This window comes from Peromyscus maniculatus, chromosome 1 (assembly GCF_049852395.1).
Source record: "Peromyscus maniculatus bairdii isolate BWxNUB_F1_BW_parent chromosome 1, HU_Pman_BW_mat_3.1, whole genome shotgun sequence".
Lineage (NCBI taxonomy): Eukaryota > Metazoa > Chordata > Mammalia > Rodentia > Cricetidae > Peromyscus > Peromyscus maniculatus.
The window spans coordinates 138,212,567-138,233,004 of NC_134852.1; the positions used below are offsets into that span (position 1 = coordinate 138,212,567).

At 49.9% G+C, this 20,438-nt stretch overlaps 1 protein-coding gene and 1 long non-coding RNA gene across 3 annotated transcripts in view; both read left to right on the forward strand.

Moving 5' to 3' along the window:
* The window catches only part of LOC107401230 (uncharacterized), a 10,641-nt gene extending 6,338 nt beyond the window's left edge, over window positions 1-4,303 (forward strand). Inside the window, exon 4 of the long non-coding RNA XR_006075535.2 lies at window positions 154-4,303. This is a non-coding gene — a long non-coding RNA (uncharacterized LOC107401230). The remainder of the gene's footprint in view (window positions 1-153) is intronic.
* A 5,718-nt stretch (window positions 4,304-10,021) lies between these two features.
* On the forward strand, window positions 10,022-17,200 carry Stx4 (syntaxin 4). Of its 2 annotated transcripts, XM_006977026.4 has the most exons (11): window positions 10,022-10,302; window positions 10,497-10,598; window positions 10,677-10,776; window positions 10,917-10,991; window positions 11,830-11,900; window positions 15,009-15,117; window positions 15,193-15,269; window positions 15,477-15,614; window positions 16,600-16,710; window positions 16,781-16,879; window positions 16,963-17,200. In XM_006977026.4, exons 1-10 carry the CDS (start codon window positions 10,273-10,275, stop codon window positions 16,862-16,864), a joined length of 897 nt encoding a protein of 298 aa, XP_006977088.1. In that variant the 5' UTR covers window positions 10,022-10,272; the 3' UTR covers window positions 16,865-16,879; window positions 16,963-17,200. The 2 variants fall into 2 exon arrangements, with proteins under 2 accessions (XP_006977088.1, XP_015851396.1); XM_015995910.3 differs by lacking the exon at window positions 16,781-16,879 and having other exon boundaries at window positions 10,032-10,302.
* The last annotated feature ends 3,238 nt before the right edge of the window (window positions 17,201-20,438 follow it).

The following is a 20,438-nucleotide window of genomic DNA, read 5'->3' on the forward strand; positions in this document are numbered from 1 at the left end:
TTGCCTCTGTCTCCCCAGTGCTGGCATTAAAGGCATGTGCCACCACCACCTGGCTGAGATTGTGTTCTTAAGAAGCCTCAGTAGTTCAGGTGGAGTACATATGCACAGCTGATCCACCTGTGAACTTTCTGGTTCAATCTCTGTCCCATCCAGCACAGCACCTGCCACAGCTTGCCTGTCTGGGCACATGTGACCAGCCATGGGGTCAGAGCATCCATCTGCTGGTGTCTAAGGAATCTCTGCTCCGTGTTCGTTATGCTTCAGCAGTGAGTGAAGCGGACATCAGGTCTGCCCTGGGGAATGAGTGCCTGCCTTTTCTGAACCCCAGTGTCTAAGACTCTAAAACAACTCTGATACCTTCTCGTTTGGGCCTGGAGACAGGACTCATTGAGAAAATGATCATGAAAGTCACTTGCAACAAGGGATCTCAGTTCAAGCAGCCATGAAAGAGCCTGGGACTCTGGTGTGTCCCCTTCCTGTTCCTCCGTCATTTCAGTCTGTTTCCAGGTTTATCCCATCAGACCTTGGAATTTGGTTTTATGTCCCTCTCCTCATCACGTTTATTGCCTCATCAAACTGTTATGAACCTGAATGTGATTATAATATTATTAATAATAGTGATGGTGATGCCAACTTAAACATTAATAAAGAATATTTACTAATTAAAATAGTAATGATGCTGGTGACATATCATTATATCATTCTTACATAGTGCTTATCAGGTACTGAGCTTTGTTTGTTTGTTTGTTGTTTTTTTTAATTGTGTTTTTTTTTAATTTACTTATTTTTATTTTATGTGCATTAGTCTTTTGTCGGGTTCCCTGGAACTGGAATTATAGACAGTTATGAACTGCCATGTGGTTGCTGGGAACTGATCCTGGGTCTTCTGGAAGAGCAGCTAGTGCTTCTAACCAATGAACCATCTCTCCAGCCCCCAAGCTCTGTTTTAAATATGTTGTCGGCATATTTACTCTTCCAATGACTGTCTGAGGTTACTTCTATTATCTCCATTTATAGATTAGGAAATGAAAGTACAAGGGCTGAGGCAGCTTGCTCCAGCAGGAGCTGACATTCCATCCAGATAAAGCCAAACATCCCCTTAGTCACCCGGTCTCTGCTCCCAAAGGAGCCCCTTCAGCATGCCTGTGCCGCAAAGCCCAGTTACACGGCAAAGACTAAATTGCGGCCCTGCTTTTCTAGATGTGTTCTGGAGAACTGATAACTTCCAACATCCACTTTCCCTGTCCACTTACGTGGTGCAGAGACCATTAATTTAGGACTTCTTTTTAAAGTTATTTTGTTCTTAATTACGTGTATATCTGGGTGCTGGCTCGTCTTCTGTCAGCTTGACACCCAAACTAGAGTTATCTGAAAGGAAGGAAACTCAGCTGAGAAAATGCCTCCATAAGCTCCGGCTGTAAGGCATTTTCTTAATTAATGATTGATGGGGGAGACCCAGCAGGCCCATGGTGGGTGGGGCCATCCCTGCACTAGTGGTCCCGGGTTCTATAAGAAAGCAGGCTGAGTAAACCATGGAGAGCAAGTCAATAAGCAGCACCCCTCCATGGCCTCTGCATCAGCTCCTACTTCCAGGTTCCGGCCCTGTTTGAGTTCCTGTCCTGACTTCCTTCAGTGATGAACAGTGATATGGAAGTGTAAGCCAAAGAAACCCTTTCCCCCCCAACTTGCATTTGGTCATGGTGTTTCATTGCGGCAATAGAAACCCCAAGTAAGACAATCTGTGTTTGCATGTGGATATGTATGTGCGTGTGAGTGCAGTGCCCACGGAGTCTCGAGCTACAGGTGGTTGTGAGCCACTCAGTGTTGGTGTTGGGAACTGGACTCTGGTCTTTGCAAGAGTAATACACTCTGCTAACTTCTGAGCCAATGCTGCAATTCTAATTTAGGACTTCTTTATAGTCTTTCATTAAATTGAAATACTTAGCCAAGCGTGGTAGTTTATGTCTGTAATCTCAACATGGAAGACACTGAGGCAGGAGGATTGCCATAAATTAAGAGGTAACCTGGGTTACATGGTTAGACCTTGTCGCAAATCAAACAATTTATAGTCATTCTCGGCAGCATACACCTGCAGTCCCAGCTACGTGAGGGGCTGAGAAGGAGGTTCTCTTGTGCCCAAGAGTTCAAGAGTTCAAGGCTAGCTGACTACTAGCAAGATCACCTCCCTGCTGACCCCACCATGTAGTTCAGGCTGGTCTCAAACTCAAAGAGATCCGCCTTTACCTCCTGAGTGTTGGGCTAAAGGCTTGTGCCAACTCTCTGTTCTCTGGAATAGCAGCAAGGGCTCTTAAAATAATTCTTTCTGGGGGAGAAGGGACTGAAAAGATGACTCAGCAATTAAGAACACTGGCTGCTCTTTCAGAGGACATGAGTTCAGTTCCCAGAACCCACAGAGTGGCTCATAGTTGGCTGAAACTCCAGATCCAGCGGATCTAACATTCTTTTCTGGTCTCCATGGGCACCAGATATGTACCTGGTACAGACATGCATGCAGGCAAAACACACTACACATGAAATATTAAAAGGAAATATTACATTGAAAATAATAATTTGCCGAGCATAGTAGTGCACACCTTTAATCCCAGCACTCGGGAGGCAGAGCCAGGCGGATCTCTGTGAGTTCAAGGCCAGTCTGGTCTACAGAGTGAGTTCCAGAATAGCCAGGACTGTTACACAGAGAAACCCTGTTTTGAAGAACAAAACAAAACAAACAAACAAGCAAAACAAAACAAAAACCTAGGATTGAACCTCGGCTTTTGTACATTAGGCAAATATCAACTACTCCTTTTCCTAGCCCTGAAAGGTTTGCTCTTATTTCTATAAACAGTATTCCCTACATTTCCATCATAGTTTACTGCTATGACTTACAGTCATGACTGTTTTAAAGTCTTTCTCTTACGCTAGCAAACTTACTTGACATACAGGCAGAATGAGAGACCTGGGCACGACCCCGAAGCCTCCTGCCCTTCTATCTGGGACCATGTCTGACGAGCTCCATCCTTCAGGCGGAGGCTCAGTGTGTCTCTCTGATTCCTAACTTCTCTCTCAGCCCCCAAAGCCAGAGATCTTTTCACAGCACTCGATTCCCCCTGGTGTGCCAGGCGATTGTAAGAATATTCAAACACATGACACTCGGAATGTGAATGGCACTTCTCTGTAGTGTTTTACTTGTTATGCTCTGGCACAGCCAGCTGTGGTGGCCACCATGGGATCTGTGCCCCATGGAAATCTGATCATGGCATCATGTTAATGTTTATACCTCCCTGCATCCATTTCTATGTTGAAGCCCTGGTCCTCCTGTGACAGAGCCTCTGGCAGGTGCTTGTCTAGCTGAGGAACACTCATGACAAAATTGGCACACGTGGACTAAACGTGCACACACACAATTTATATATGTATGTATGTAGGCAAAACACCCATACACATAAAATGTAATAAATCTGGTCGTTTATGGTGCACTCCTTTAGTCCCAACACTTGGGAGGCAGAGGCAGGCCTCTGTGAGTTCGAGACCAGCCTGAGTGAGTTCCAGGACAGCCAGGGCTATCACAGAGAAACTCTGTCTCAAAAAACAAACAAACAAACAAACAAATGAATGAATGAATAGAATAATAAATAAATAATATGTAAAGAGTAGGTATTCATTTATCGTTGTGATTAAGTATCTTTTGCCTTCCTAACATGACGGTGAAGAACTTGTTTGCCCATCTAAGTTACTTACCTCGTCTAACTTATAATGGTGTTTCAACATTGTTTAAATTTTTGGTGCTGTAACATTGACTTCAGGGCCTTGTGCATACTAGACAAGCACCTCCCACTGGACTACATTCCCAGTGTTTAGTTTATATAGGTAGGGTCTCTAGGCTGGACTGAAACTCACCATTCTCCTGTCTCAGCCTCCAGAGTGTTAGGATTACAGGCCTACGCCACTGTTTCCAGCATGATTTTATTTTTTTTATTATTAGTGAGATATTGGACATGTACATGTGTGTTTAAGACTTACATGTTTTCAAGCACAGACAGCATGGATGCATCTAAGAGATGAAATGTAGCTCAAAGGAAGTCTGCCCACACAAACAGGGATTGCAGAATTCTCCTGCCATCCCCTCTGAAAGTGGACAGAGAGCTAAGGCATTAGAAGTTGGACTGGGAGTTTCTCTTCCACTGTGGGGACTTCTGGAATATTCTGCATGTTGATATGGATGTTGCTTACACAGATGTATGTATTTTGTGCGCCAAACCCCAGTAGAATGGCAACAAATTCAAAATATAATAAATGGATTTCTAGGAAAAAAAAGATGTGTTTTGAGGAATTGTCCTGTTCTCTGTCTATTTTTAAAAATTAAACTGAGCTGGGTGTAGTGGCACAGATCTTTAATCCCAGTACTTAGGAGGCAGAGGCAGGCGGATCTCTGTGTATTTTAGGCCAGCCCAGTCTTGGAAAAAAACCAAATAAATAAATAATAAAGTAAAAATTAAACTGGGCTTTTTATCAGTGTGTGGGAGCTCTTTAAGTAGTAGAGTGATAGCCACTTGCGTATGGTGAGAATACAAATAACACTCTCCAGCTTGTCTTTTTTTTTTTGGTCGGAGCTGAGGACTGAACCCAGGGCCTTGCACTTGCTAGGCAAGCGCTCTACCACTGAGCTAAGTCCCCAACCCTGACTTGTCTTTTGCCTTTGCTGGTTTCTGTTATGCCAGTGGTTTATTTTTGACACAGCTACGAAGGGGTTTCTCCTCTTCCTCCAGACTCTTGGTCTATAACACAGGCTGGCCTCAAGCTTGCATTGACCATTTTTCTTCGGCCTCTTTGGTGCTCAGCTTCCAAGCACACAAACCCACCCTTACCTACAGTGGTTGTTTTTCTTTCTCTCCTTTTGTCTTGTCTTGTTTTTCAGACAGGCTCTCTCTCCATATGGCTCTCGCTGTTCTGAAACTCACTTTATACACCAGGCTGCCCTCAAACTCCCTGAGGTCCGCCTGCCTCTGCCTCCCAAGTGCTGGGATTAAAGGTGTGCACTGCCTCTGCCGCCACGGCCTGGCCTCAGGGTTACTTTTCTTGTAACATTTTAACTGACCTTATTCTAACAAGTTACACAACCTGTCAGTATGGTGGCTTGTTTGTTTTTTCAGTGTCGGGTAAAATCCAGCACTTCCTGTGTATGCACAAGGGGTCTACCCCTAAACTGCATACCTGTAGTCCCCTCTATCATTTTCAGACTAAAGTCCAAGGACTAAACAGTGGCCTGATGACACAGTGTCACCATAAGAACGGCATGCATGTGATGAAGAGGACTGAGTTGAGGAGGTTATCAGAGCAGCCAGTGTTTGCTGTTCGGGTCCATGTTCAGGAAGGGACAGCGAGGCCGAGACCCCTAGGAGGCCTATTGATTCCTGGAGCTCACTCAGGAGACATTCCTGCTAGTGCTTTGGACTAGGAGGCCTCGACATGTACTTCAGGTCAAGCCACAGAGTGAGGGTAGTTTGAGGAATGGGAGGTCTCAGGTGGAACTCCAGAGGGTGGCTAAGTGATAACTCTTTACAAGCTCCTGACAGGTGGTGGTGGCACACACCTTTAATCCCAGCACTGGGGAGGCAGAGGCAGGTGGATCTCTGTGAGTTCAAAGCTAGCCTGGTCTACAGAGTGAGTTCCAGGACAGGTTTCGAATCTACACAGAGAACCCCTGTCCTGGGGTTGGGGGGACACTCCTGAGGAGTGAATCACTGGTGTCTCGTCTCTGTGGCCCAAGGGCTTGTGAAAGCCACAGCCTGAGCCCTGCCTGCAGGGAGAACAGAGGCCATGAGTGAGATGAGGCTATCCTTGGCTCCTGGGGACAACGCGGGCAGAGAGAGGGCAGTAGACTAAGGCCTGCCTCAGTTCCGACCAGCACGCGGTAGGGCAGGACCAGGTGGCGTCCCTGGGGACGGTGGAACAGTCCTTCCTCTTCCGTTCTAACTGCTGGCACTGCTGGGACTTGAACTCAGGACCTTGTGCATGTGGGGCAAGTACTTTAACACTGAGTCCCAGTCCCTAGCTGGTGATCTTAGTTATAAGCACAGACCCTGGGACTAGGCAGAGTGCTTGCCTCGCATGCACGAAGTCCTGGGTCCAGTCCCTAGCAATGCGTAACCCCGGGCCCGGCGGCACATTTCTGTAACCCCAGCACACTACTCTAATCATGCTCCTCTGCAGTGAGCTCCAGGCCTGCATACATAAGACCCTACCTCAAGACCCACCTGAAGGAGGACGGGAGAAAGTCCTGCCTAACGGTCCATTTCCCACACCCCCCTCTAGCCAAGTCTGCTGTACAGGTACCCAGCAAGAGACTCCAACAACAAAACCAACCCGCATAGGACAGACCTTAGAGCCCTTCTGTCTTCGAATCCTAACAAGGGCCGTACACTTGGGTACATCAATTCTAGTTTCCTGTTCTGGCAAAGAAAGACAGCACCCCTATCTCATAAAATTGCCATGTGCCTTCCAATGCTTTTCTTTTTCCTAGATTTTCTTGCAGCCCCGGCAGACATCAAACTCATTATGTAGCTTAGGATGATCTTGAACCTCTGATTCACCTGACTCCCCCTCCTGAGTGCTGGGATTACAAGTGGGTACCACTGTCCTGGTTTATGCCGTGCTAGGGGTGAAACCCAGGGCTTCATGCTTGTTTCATGGGCTCTAACAGCTGAGCTACCATACATAGCCCTTGTTTTGTTTCTTCAGACTTGGTTTCATGTAACCTCCATTAGCCTCAAAGTTGTTAAGTAACTGAGGCTGGCCTTAAACTCCTCATCCTCCTGTTTCTACCTCTCAAGTGCTGGGGTTATGGGGCATGTGTTACCGTGCCCAGCTCAATGAATTAAAATGATAAAATGTTTATATTGGTGCCTTGTGCAAATATTAAATGTGTTATGCAAATATTAAATGCAAAAGGAAGACTTTCATTCATTCATGACCAGATAGTATGTGCCAGGCACCATTGGGGTACTGGGGACCCAGCAGTGAATAAGGTTGGTGAAAATTCCTGTCTTCATAGAGTTTATATTCTAGTGGTAACACAGGGCCTGAGAGGTGCAGGTGGAGAGAGCAGAAGAGTACAGCATTGGCAGGACTGCTACCCGAGCACCTGGTGCACAGTGGGGCTCAGGAGATGGCAAGGAAGGAGGATCTGGATGAGTGGCAGAGTGGAATCTCTGGCAGAGACACTGGGCTACTGAAGTCCTCAGAGAACGGTCTCCATCATCATCATCTAGCAACAGCAAACACACAATGGCAGCCCAGAGCAGGCACCATTCTAGTCTTGCTTCTTATTTAATCCTTATCAGTTACTAGGAGTTTAATGCTATTGTTCTCTCTGATTGTTTGTTTGTTTGTTTTCAGATGGGAACTAGAGCAGAAATGTTAAATGGCCTGCCTCATAGAGCTGAATGAGCAGGGACCCCAGCCCAGGTCATCTGGCTCTCTGGGGTTGGGAGGATCAGACCTGTAAGCAGCGAGGCCAGGACAGGTTGCGAAGTCTCAGGACCATGCAGAGCTTGGGCTTCAGACAGAACGGAAGGAATGTGTACCCCACTAATACCTACACACCCAACACCGGCTACATAAACCCACGATTCAAGGCTGTGAAGGGCCTAGAAGGAACACAGCATGCAGCGGGGGGGGGGGGGGGGGGGGGGAGGCGCGGGAGCTCCACCCAATTGCCTCTTTGCTCCACTTGGGGGCTGTCAGCATCACGACACCCTGGCAGTCAGAAAATAATGAGGTCCTAGCCTCCTGGGACCTTAAGTTATCATCTTAATACCTGTGATGGCACCCAGAGACCACAAATGAAATCAGAGTGTATATTATAACCCTGAGATGCTTTACCAAAAACTCCACACTGCAGCTGGAGGCCAAGAGACTGGGGAACGGGCAGACATGGCTGAAAGGCCCAGAGAGAGATGGAACTCACAAACTCGCTGCCGCAATGCCCAGAAAAGAGAAGCCTTAGCAGTCTGCAAGACTCCACCACACCTTTTCTAACTTAACCTTTCCTGATGCCACCCAGTTCTTACCCTTAGCAAGGAAGAAACTGTCGGACCAAGATGTGAAAAGGGGAAATTGAATCTCTGAGGAAAACAATGAAACATTCAAGATCACATACAGGGCTAGGGGACAGGTATCCAAGAGTCATCCCCCGCCTCCACGCTTTGTAATACTAACCAGAGAACCAGAGGGAGGGAATGAGTCGGAGGCAAGCAGCAGTTAGAGAGGCAGCAGCTAATATGCAAGGATAACCTTGCAGAATTCATTTTTTGTTTTTTGGGTTTTTTTTTTGAGGGGGTTGGGGGTTCCTAGGGACATAGGCAGACTGAAGACTTCACATTTGAGGGCTGTCAGCTTCATGAGACCTTGAAAGTCATACCCCACAGGAGGCAGTTTCCTTCACATTATCTCCAGGGGACCACACCAGGCAGAGCTGGGCTTCCTGAGAAACCCACCAACACTGTGTTCCGTCTGTGGTGTGGTCAGCCCAGATTATCCTCACTCCCTCATTCCCAACTCCAGGCAAGCTGCCTTCTAAAGGGAAAAGGATCAAAGCACTGGATCCACACAGGGAGTCACACAGCACAGCACTTAGCAGTTTCCAGTCCTGATGGTCTCCCCATTCCTGTGCAGTCACGTACAGTACAGAGGTGGGAGACCAAGGTCCAGATACAAAACACCACTCTCCAAAAGTCTCCAGCAACGCAGGCTCAGAAATCCAGGCTTCTGGACCGGAACACACTGGGGGGGAAACACTGTTGCTTCCTTTGCTGAACCTCCTCTCAGGAAATCTAATATCCATTTCTAGCTGGGCTGCACCTGCTGGAGGACATTGGGGCGCTTCTATACAATGGAAGCCCCGCAAGTGCATGGGGTTCTGGTCTGTTGGTCCCTGATGTGTTACCAGCCCCTAAAACACTGCCTGTTCCATAGTATGTGCCCAAATAAATACGGCAAGCGAACGTATGTCCAGAGAGACTAAACTGGGAAAATGGTACAGTGAGAGAAGCCTAAAGATCAGGACGCCACGGGCTTTACTTCCAGATACACGAAGGGCTCAAGTCTTCTGTGAGGGCCTCTTATGTGCCAAGCACTGAATCTGGTGCTGGGGATTCCGTTACAGAAAAGCAAGTCATCCTCGGTCTTCAGTCGTAAGGCAGGGCTGCGGAGGTGATACATTTTTCTCGGTCTGAGCTGCTCTGAAATCATCTTGCTGCTCTGAAGGTGGCGAGCTCAGCGGGACTGCGGCGCTCATGCAGGGCGTAGGCCGCCCACCTGTCAGAGGCTGTGCCAGGAGGACGCAGGGTGTTGGGGGGGGGAGCGCCACCTTGGCTGAGGTCACTTCCCACCCCCAGATTCTCTGCCTACAAATCCCTGCAATCTTCTGACGCTGTAGACGCGGATCTCATTATTTTCTGACTCCCAAGGTCTCATGATCCTGACAGCCCCCCCAGATGTAAGCCTTGAGTTTGCCCACGCCCTACGACCCAAAATTAAAACAAAAAAGTGAGTTCTACAAGGGTGTCCTCAGTAGGTGGCTGAGAGTGGGACGTGTACCCCTCCCCACCTCCTAGAAGCTGCAGGGGCGCCGCTCAGACACAGGGGTATCGGGGACGTCGCGAGACTGAAGCCCGAGACATCGCTGACAGCGCCGGAACACGTGACTGGATGTCGGGCGTGCAGCCCGCGGAGCTGGGTCTGGTCTGTCACGTGATGAGGGGGCGCCATGGGGTGATGTGAGATACGAGGCTCTCAGATTGCGTGCAAATGACGCATTCCAAATCCTTGGGGCAACTAGATTTCAGTTCCAATATGCGATGTTCCGGTAAAGGGGGGGGGGGGCGGAGGACGGGCTCCCGATCCAGGCGGCCTCGCTTCCGTTCGGCTGCAACTGCTTCCGACCTCCGCCTCTCCCTCCAGCGAGGAAGAGACAGGACCTCGTGCGCATGCTCGGGACCATCCACCGAGGGGCGGGGCTGCCGCTGCGGGAGCAGGATGGGGGAAAGAGAAGGGAATTCCAACCTGTAGAACTTTGGGGGGCTCCTATGGTCGGGTTCTTCCCGGCGACTGTGGGTGGTGAGAGGGGCGGGGCCTTTGGAGGCTCGTGGGGGTGCTGGGGCGCGCAGGGTGAGGAAGGGGGTGTCAAGTGTGAGAGAGGTGCAGGGCTTCCAAACTTAGAACCTTGAGGCCCTTGGGGCTCAGGTCCAGGGACGGGGCGCTCCGGCCGCCATGCGCGACAGGACCCGTGAGCTGCGGCAGGTGAGAAACTGGGGTCGGGAGGGCGCGCTGGAAGGAGAAGCCGGGGCCGGGCAGGCGCGCGTGGATTGAGGACGCCTGGTTTGGGGTCCGGGATGGGTGGCTGATGGCCAGGAAGGAAAATCCCGGAAGCCCGTGGTTCCTGCGGGGCGACAACCGCAGCGAGCCGGTGGTGCCAATGACTCCGGCCCTGGCAGGGGGAGAACAGCTCGGACGAGGAAGATGAGGTTCGAGTCGCGCTGGTGGTGCACCCCGGTACCGCCCGGCTGGGCAGCCCGGATGATGAGTTCTTCCAGAAGGTAAGGTCCGGAGGACCGAGGAGTGGGGATGACCAGAGTACCACTGATGTCTTCAGTTCCCCTGACGATCCTCCGTAGGTCCAGACAATTCGGCAAACTATGGCCAGACTGGAGAGTAAAGTCCGGGAGTTGGAGAAACAGCAGGTCACCATTCTGGCCACGCCCCTTCCCGAGGAGAGTAAGCGAAATCCGGGCTCATGCACGCCAGCCCGGTGGATTATGGGGGATGTAGTTTTATATAGGTGATGGCCAGGGTGGGTTTGGTTTTGGTTTGTGGTAGAGGCTGTGGTTTGGAAGTGTTGGCCTTCTCTCGTTTAGGCATGAAGCAGGGCCTGCAGAACCTGCGCGAGGAGATCAAACAGCTGGGGAGAGAGGTCCGGGCACAGCTCAAAGGTGAATGAACTTCAAGGGCCCCGGCCAGATCATCCCCGGTGATTCAGCCTTGTCGGTACACCGGGGGAGTTGTTACCTACACAATCCAGGTCACACAGCATGCCTGGGTCTAGGATCTCTGCCCTGTGGCATCCAAGCCACGGTACTTTTCATAGCACATGCTGGCCTCTCAGATTCCTTTATTATTACTTTAAATTTAAATTCAAAACTACTTACTGTTCTTACAGCCCAGTGTGTGTTTTTTGAGCAGACAGATGAGTTTCTTAGGCGGCTTATTCACACTTGTGGGAACCCACTGATATAATACAAAGAAAACCTTATCTTAGAAGTTCAGAATTAGCCTCCTCCTCCCCCACTTCTTCCTCCCATGTAGACCAGGCTGCCCTCGAATTCCCAGAGATCCATCTGTCTCTGCCTCTTGAGAGCTCAGATTAAATTAAAGGCCTGCCCCAACTGTGCCCAGCTGGCTGATCTCACCCCCTTCTTCTTTCTTTCTCCTCCTGGTTCCTTTTTTCCCTCCTCCTCCCTCTTCCTCCTTCATCCTTATGTGTTACTGCTAAAATACATCCCTGCTCATAAGTCACGTTGTAATAAAAATTCTGTGACGATAAGAACCTCCTTACAGAGCTGGAATGTAGATGTGGCCCTGTGTTCTGGTCCCCAAACAATTTTTTAATTCATTTAAAATTTTTTATTATATATTTTAAACTTTGTATTATCTTTTTTGAGACTCAATATGTAGATCAGGCTAGCCCATACAGAGATAAGCTGGCCTTCTGATTTTTACAAGTCTCAAGGCAGACCCCCTTTTCCATCAACCCTTGTATTTCTCCCACAGCCATAGAGCCCCAGAAGGAAGAAGCTGATGAGAATTATAACTCAGTCAACACAAGAATGAAAAAAACCCAGGTGGGTTTTGTTTTGCTAGAGCTAGGCCACTTTATCAAGTGTTTCTTAGGTTACTAAATGGTGACTGTGCAGCCCTTAGAGACCTTGATTCTGGGATCTCTGTCCTGAGGATTTTCCATGGGAAGAAGCTTATGCTTAACAGAGAAAGAATTGGGTGTAGATCGAGGATCCAGTCTCGAAATGCTCAATCTGTCATAGCACCGAGCCTCCTCCACTCAAAGCGATTTGCTGTGGCAGGCATGACTTAGGCCTGGCTGTGAGAGCCATGGGTTCCCAAAACGGAAATGGGGAATTTGAACTGAATAGGGAACAAAGATATTCCTCATGTAAGACTTGGAAGAAGAGACAGAAGTAAGAAATGGCGAGTGGGTCTGGAGAGGTGGCTCAGCAGTTAAGAGCACTGGCTGCTCTTCCAGAGGACCCAGGTTCAATTCCCAGCACCCACATGACAGCTCACAACTGTCTGTAATTCAAGTTCCAGAGGGTCTGACACCCTCACACAGACATACATGTAGGCAAAACACCAATGCACATAAATTAAAAAAAAATAATAATAATAATAAAAAGAGCCAGATGTGGTGGCAGAGGCAGGTGGATCTCTGTGAATTTTAGGCCAGCCTGGTCTACAAAGTCAGTTCCAGAACAGCCAGAGCTGTTGCACAGAGAAACCCTGTCTTGAAAAACCAAGAAAACAAATAAATAAAAAGAAAAAATGGCAAGCAAGGACATCCTTGGCCTTCAAGAATTCAAGAGAAGAGGGGCTGGCAGGTGGGTCAGTGGGTAACAATGTCAGCTTCTGAGCCTTACAACCCGATTCAGTCCCAGATCTATGTGGTCGAAAGAGAACTGACTCCTGCAAGTTTTCCTCTGACTTCTATGTATTTGCCGTGGTACACATGTCCTCCCCCATGCACACACACTAGAGAAATATATTAACATATAATCCAGGGACTGGAGAGATGGCTCAGCATGTACCACTTCCGAAGAGGAACTGAGTTCAGCTGATCCCACCACCCACATCAGGTGACTCACAACCATGTGTAACGCCTGCTCTAGGGGCAGGCCTCCGACCTCCTCGAACACCATCTCTACTCACAGATAAATGCACTAAAATACATATTTTTAAAAAACATTTTTAAAAGGAAAAAGAGGAATTCCGGGGCAGCGGTGAAGTGGGAGTCACATCAGGCAGTTTCTTAGGAGATTTGATGTGATTTGACTGGGCCCCTCTGGGTGCACAGTGAAAAGTGGTTGGGATTTGTGGAGGTCAGGATTGGAGTAGGTAAGGAGGTCTGAGCATCTTGAAAGGGTGCAGGAGCCGGAGTTCAGGAGAGTACACTTGTGTGAGGAATCAGGAGAAGAACAAGGGGGTGAGGCACCTTCCTTACAAGAGGGCACCCGTGGTGGTTATTGGTAGAGGGTCCTGTTGCTCCTGGTCGTAGGTAGCATGGTGCCACTGAGGCGCATGAGTGTATCTGCCATCTAAACAGCAGCGCTGGCGTTCAGCAAGTCTTCAGCACCAAGTGCCTGTGTGCCAGACCTTTAAACTAAAAGTTCTACCCTTGAGATGTTTACATTCTAGGGGGGCAAGACAGTCACCAAGTAAGTCTTTTAACTTTTATTTATTCGAGTCAGGGTCTCACTAAATAGATCTCACTGGCCTGGAACTCACTATGCTGGTAAGGCTGCCCTCAGACTTGGGGGTCTCCTCGATTCTGCCTACCCAGTGCTGGAATTAAAGGTGTAGGCCACTCTGCCAGGCTTAAATTATTTTATAATCTAACAAGTGTTAGGGGACAAAACAGCATAAAAAGGGAGAAAGTACTGGAAGCGAAGGAGTATAATTTAAATGAGGGGGAAGAGCAGAACTGAGTGGCAGTTTGTGCGTGGCCTGCATGAGGCCCTGGTTTCAGTCACCAGTATACAAAAAGGGTGTATTTGTGTGCGTGTGCATTCACACATGCACACCACGGTACTCGTGTTGAGGTCAAAGGAATGGACTCTCGCCTTTTCCCCTTGCCGAGCTGGGGTCTGGCTGCGTGTGCCGATGCACTGGGCGTCTCTTGCCTCCGCCTCCCATCTCACTTTAGACACGCTGGGATCACAGTGGCACACCACCACAACTGGCTTTTCACATGGGTCCTGGGGTCGTAAGTGTGGGCTGTCACGCTCGCACAACTGGCATTTCCACGGGCTCAGCCGGCTCCCTAGTCCCGTCCCACCCCCAAATAAATCAAAAAAACAAGTGAGGGCTGGGGGTCAAACAGTTATTAGACTGTTTGCCGAGCATGCCCAGGGCCCTAGGTTAGATTTCCACCCCCACGTAATGCAGCTCCCTGTTGGTGCACCCTGGGATGATAGCAGGCCAGCCTGGGCCACATGGGGCCCTGTCTCAAGCCAAATAATAGTAATAATAACCAATAAATAAGATCAAAACTCAAAAAGAGGTGAAGCCAGACATGGTGCACACCTGTGATCACTGGACTTGGAAGACAGATGGTCAAGGAGTTCAAGGTCACCCTTAATGAGCTTAAGACCAGCCTGAGCTATGTGAGACCATGCCTCACAACCACCTAACCAACAAAAATAAGTAAGATGGGGCCAGAGAGTTGGCTCAGCAGTTAAAAGAACCAGCTGTCCTTCCAGAGGACCTGGTTCAAGTCTCAGCATCCGCGTGGTGGTGGCGGTTCACCGCCTTCTCTTACTCCAGTTTCAGGGGTCTGACGCCTTCTGGCTTCCACAGGCACCAGGCACGTGGGCACTGATGAACATGCAGGCAGAATGCCCATCCACATAAATAATGATAAAAAATTTAAAAGTAAATGATCGAAGACTTAAAGGTGCTTGGGATGGGCATTTTAGGCAGGCAGAAGGAGCCGTGTGCAAAGGCTGATGTGAGCATGTTTTGTTGAAGAAACCGCTGGGGAGGAAGGAGAGAGAAGGAGATAGTGAGGAGTGGGTGGGAGGAGGCAGAGTCATGGGCGTCATGGGGGCCCTGGTAAGGCCTTTGGTTTTCGTGCCAAGGAGTGAGGGAGTCTGCTGAGGTCCCAAGGTGGTTAGAGCCTCATGGGGTTCCTGCTGATGCCTCGCTGGACTTTCTGTTCTTAGCACGGAGTCCTGTCCCAGCAATTTGTCGAGCTCATCAACAAGTGCAACTCCATGCAGTCGGAATACCGAGAGAAGAACGTGGAGCGCATTCGGAGGCAGCTGAAGATCAGTGAGTTGGGGTACCCGGCCCGCCCTCCGGGCTTGGGAGTGCAGATCAGCTCTGAACTTGCCTTTCCTGTTACAGCCAATGCCGGAATGGTGTCTGACGAGGAGCTGGAGCAGATGCTAGACAGCGGGCAGAGCGAAGTGTTTGTATCCAACGTAAGTGGCCCCGGCCAGCATCCCTCTGTGGCCTTCCATCTTTGAGTCCTGGATTCTTTGTATGGCGGGCAGACCAGGGCCCAGATGGGGAGTGAATTAGAATGCTGGGGTCATAGGTTAGAGGGCTGTTGCAGAAGCTCATCAGAAACTTGGGACCAGCCGCTGGTCTCCCTGTGACACCTTCTCCAATTCCTGTCTGCCCTCCAGATACTGAAGGACACGCAGGTGACACGCCAGGCCCTGAATGAGATCTCGGCACGACACAGTGAGATCCAGCAGCTAGAGCGCAGTATCCGTGAACTCCACGAGATCTTCACTTTTCTAGCAACCGAGGTGGAGATGCAGGTGGGTGCCCAAGGAAGCCTTGTGCAACCTGAAGCCCTAGCTGTGACCTGGGGTTCAGCTCCACCCTTAAAACACTCACCTGGGCTTTTATGCTCTTCCAAGCTCAGTCATGCCCCCAGGTGGCCCTTACTTCATGCTTAGCTAAATTCTACCCACCACCCACCTTGATGGTCACATAGCATCCCACCTGTGCCTCCAGCCTGCACATCACCTAGGCATGGCCTTGATCATGACTTCCTGTGACAGAAGCCCACGCCCCCCCCCCATGCTGTTAGAGCTGTGGAAAGCTGTCCCTAGAGGGCCAGCCTCTTAGTCTCTCGGAGGTTGGAACGGCACTCTTAGGTCTGGCGATAGGGGTCAAGGTGAGCTTCCAGCCTTGTCCTGACCTCCTGAGCTGCACTCCACAGCACTGCAGCTGTTCTCTGCTGCAGCTGGTCGTCATGGGAAAGGGCTTTCATCCAGTGGGAATTCCAGAACCAAAGCTGGTAGTGCCAGGAGGAGGCAGGGAGAGGGGTGGAGACAGGCCTAGAAGAATGGGTAAATGCAGACGAAAGTTCACTATCTATGAAGAAGGTGCCAGCCGTGTGAAGCATTGGCCTTGGGCCTCCACTGCAAATGGAGGGTGTGTGGGACAAAGGAGCAGGGAGAAGGGACAGCATGGCGGTGGTGGGGCCTGGAGACCATGCTCACCTGAACACTGGTCAGCTCTTGTCCTGCCTTACCTTTGTTAGCGCAGGTTTTTTCTGCCAAGAGTGTCTTGACTAGCCAGGCGATGGTGGCTCACACCTTTAATCCTAGTACTCGGGAGGCAGAGGCAGATGTATCTCTGTGAGTTCGAGGCCAGCCTGGTCTACAGATCGAGTTCCAGGACAGGCAGAGCTATACAGAGAAACTCTGTCTCAAAAAACAAAACAACAACAACAGAGAATGTCGATTATTTCAGTAACTATTCCCTGCCTCCATGTCTGTCCCTTTCTCTGAGCAGGGGGAGATGATCAACCGTATTGAGAAGAACATCCTGAGCTCAGCAGACTATGTGGAACGTGGGCAGGAGCATGTCAAGATAGCCCTAGAGAACCAGAAGAAGGCGAGGAAGGTAGGCCTCGTCTCCTGCCCCAGCCTTGGGCTCTCCAGAGGGACTCTCCATGACCCTTCCTCTCCCACAGAAAAAAGTCATGATTGCCATCTGTGTCTCTGTCACTGTCCTCATCCTGGCTGTCATCATTGGCATCACCATAACCATTGGATAGCGCCACATGTTCTTGGTGAGATGTGGTGGGCATGCCCCGTCCCTGGCACCAGGCTTCCTGCCTCCTGTCAGAACCTTTTCTGTCTCCTCCCCTTGCAGGCACTGGGAGAGCCGGAGAGGCAGCATTTGTGGAGCAGGGCAGGCCTCCAGCTGACCCCACCCTCACACTGGCCCTTGTGCAGAGGGGCATATGGTTCTTCTGGGGTTGGCAGCTGCTCGGTCACGGAGTCCTCCCCTTCACACCACAATGCCGGGAGAGAGTTTGCAATGTCCTGTTTGTCTGGGACACATGGTTTTGTAAAAAATTAAAAAAACAAAAACAAAACAAAAAGCTTGACACCACCTGTGCCTGTGTGTTCCTGGAAAGACTGGCCCAGGCCTCCAAGTATCCGTTCTCCCTTCTCTCTGGCCATTGCTGGTACTGGACCCAGTCTAGACAGGCTCAGACCAGACTTCTGGGGTTTTTTTTGGCGGGGGGTGGTTTCGAGACAGAGTTTCTCTGTGTAGCTTTGCACCTTTCCTGGAACTCACTCTGTAGACCAGGTTTGCCTGGAACTTACAGAGATCCACCTGCCTCTGCCTCCTGAGTGCTGGGATTAAAGGCGTGCGCCACCACCGCCCGGCACAAACCAGACTTCTGTAGAAGCGACCACAGCTGGCTCTGCCCACAGGGTGGGTGAGGTGAGCCAGGGGGAGCCAGCACTCACAGCTGGGATACATATCCCTGAAACAATCAGCTGCCTCGTCCAATGCCGGGACATGGGGGAGGTGTATGTGTGAGAGGTACCATGCCTGAGGCCAGGAGGAAAAGACATCTTGAGAAACTCATGACCGGACAGGAAGAGTAGTTCTCAGTGGGGACATTTATGTGGAATGTTCAACATCATAGAGACGGGCAGCGTAAGAAGTTGCCAGGCAGCCGGGCGGCGGCGCACACCTTTAATCCCAGCACTTGGGAGGCAGAGGCAGGCAAATCTTTGTGAGTTCGAAGCCAGCCTGGTCTACAGAGCGAGATCCAGGAAAGGCGCAAAGCTACACAGAGAAACCCTGTCTCAAAAAAAAAAAAAAAAAAAAAAGTTGCCAGGCAGAGGAACCAGCAGGCCAGGTTCTGTGACCAGAGATGGGCACTGCCTTTTATAAGAGGAGTGTTTGAGACCCATAACCCCACAGCAGCTGCCTGGTTTATGGGGATTATCCAGTGGAAGTAGGCAGAGGATCCTGGAGCCTGTTTTTTTGTTTGTTTGTTTGTTTGTTTGTTTTGTTTTGTTTTATTTTTCATAAGGCACATGAGTTGAAGACCCTGATTCTGTTTCAAGGCCAGCCTGGTCTACATAGCACATTCCAAGCTATTCAGAGCTACTTAGAAGGACTCTGTCTCAGGGGAAAAAAAAGAAATGAATGTGTAGCCTGGTATGGTAGGCCATCTTTAATCCCAGCATTCAGGAGGCAGAGATGAGTGGATCTGTATGATCCGGGCCCAGCCTGGTCTACATAACAAGCTCCAAGACTGCATAGACAAGTCCTGTCCACAGGCATGCATGCAGAGGTCAGAGGTTAAACTTGGAGGGATAGGTTCTCTTCCTCCATTGTAGGTTCCAGGGTCAAACTCAGGTGGTCAGATTTGTGTGGCAAGTGCTCTTACCTGCTGAACCATCTCGCTGGCCCCTGATTCTGAATTTTCAAGAGCTTGCCCTCCAGGTGCCTAATTTCCAGAGAAGAATGTAGCTTTTTGTGAAGACACATGGTTCAGGGGTAAGCCGCTCCCTGACTCAGGCTTGGTTAGATTCAGTGGTTCTTGACTTTCTAGCCACCCCAGCCCATCCTGCTTTCAGTCCCACGAGACACCACAGCTCAGGCCCCGCTGAGTCCTGAAAGGGCTAGAAGAGACAGACTAGTACACTTCCTGACTATCTGGGGAGGGATAGAAACTGGGGTTGGCCAAGTGGACCCCTGCCGGTGGTCACTGGACAGCGGCCAGCCAGCAGCTGGAGTGTTGGCCTTAGGCTGCAGGCTTCTTGCTCTCTGTATATGGGATGTGCTTTGATCTCAACTGGGAAGCAATGGTTAGGCAGCCTGGGTTTCCCTGGGGAGCACCAGGGTTGTCCGGTGTCCCGGGAGCGGCCTCTCCCCTCAGCACAGAGTGGTCATTTTAGGAAGCTTATATGTGCGGGGCATCACATGAGTCCCCCGACACACCCAGAAGTAGGAGAGTCGCCGAGTGTAAGGGACAAGGTAAATCTCCACAGAGGTCTTGGGCTTGGGGAGGAATGGCAGGGGAGTGATCGGGACTCCACAGGGAAGAGCCCTCGCTGTTCCGGCAGCAGATGCTAACCGGATGACTGCTGGATGGGGAAGCCGGGGGATCTTGCCTGAGCACCACATGTATTTGTCTCTGGGGACTCTAGGCTTCCCCGTTTTACATCTTTGTCCCAGAGGCCTCCATCTCCACCTCACTTCTGGCCTGTTGGCTGCCTTTGTCCGATTTCTTATGCTGTCTTCAAAGCAAACAGATCTAGACACCAACTGAGATCTGGACTTCCACATGTATGCGGCTGGATGTCTGTCTTTAAATTTTTATTATTATTTTTTGTGTGTGCATACACGTGTGGAGGTCAAAGCACAGCTCAAAAGACTACATACAGTCCTCTCCTTCCACAGCGTGGGGTCCTGTTAAACATTAGGTCTTCAGACTTAGACAAGTACCTTTATCCACGGAGCCTTCATTAACAGTCAGGTATGGTGGTGTGTGCCTGTAATCCCAGAACTCAGAAGGCTAAGACAGGAGGATCACTATGAGTTTCAGGCCAGTGTGGGTTACATAACAAGTCCCAGCGGGCTAGCCAGGGCTCAGCTTCAAGCCTGTCTATCAATAAACAAAAAAGGAAAGAGAAAGGTAGTGAGGTCTGGCTATGCAGCCCTGGAGGTCATCTGAAGGTCATCCTCAGTTTGAGGCCAGCCTGGGCCCAGATCACTTGCCATGTAAGCCTGAAGACTGGAGATCAAATCCTCAGAACTCACATCAAGTGTATATGCACATAGGCCATCCCAGCAGAGCTCTGGTGAGATGGGAGCTGGAGACAGGAGAGGCCGCAAGAGCCTCAGAGCCAGCTAGCCTGGTAAACAAGAGACCTTGTCTCAAACAAGGTGGAAGGTGGTTGTCCTCTGACCTCTATATTCATTCACACATATATGAACATGCATACACATAAACACATACCATAACACATCAACTACTAAAATTCATCCTTGTGACAAAGCCATATCGAGTGTATAATTCATACCTTTTGTTTGTTGTTTTGTATTTGTTTGTTTGTTTGTTTTTCAAAACAGGGTTTCCCTGTGTAGCCCTGGCTGTTCTGGAACTCTCTCTGTAGAACAAGCTGGCCTCAAACTCAGAGATCCTGGCCTCTGCCTTCTGAGTGCTGGGATCAAAGGCGGGCGGCACCACCACCCAGCCAGTTCATGCCTTTTGTAAAAAGCCTTCATAGTGATTCTCAACAAAGCTGTTCAGTTCATCAAGGTGATATGGAAAAAAGAAAGATTAACAGGCCAGTGGGGTGTGTGTGTGTGTGTGT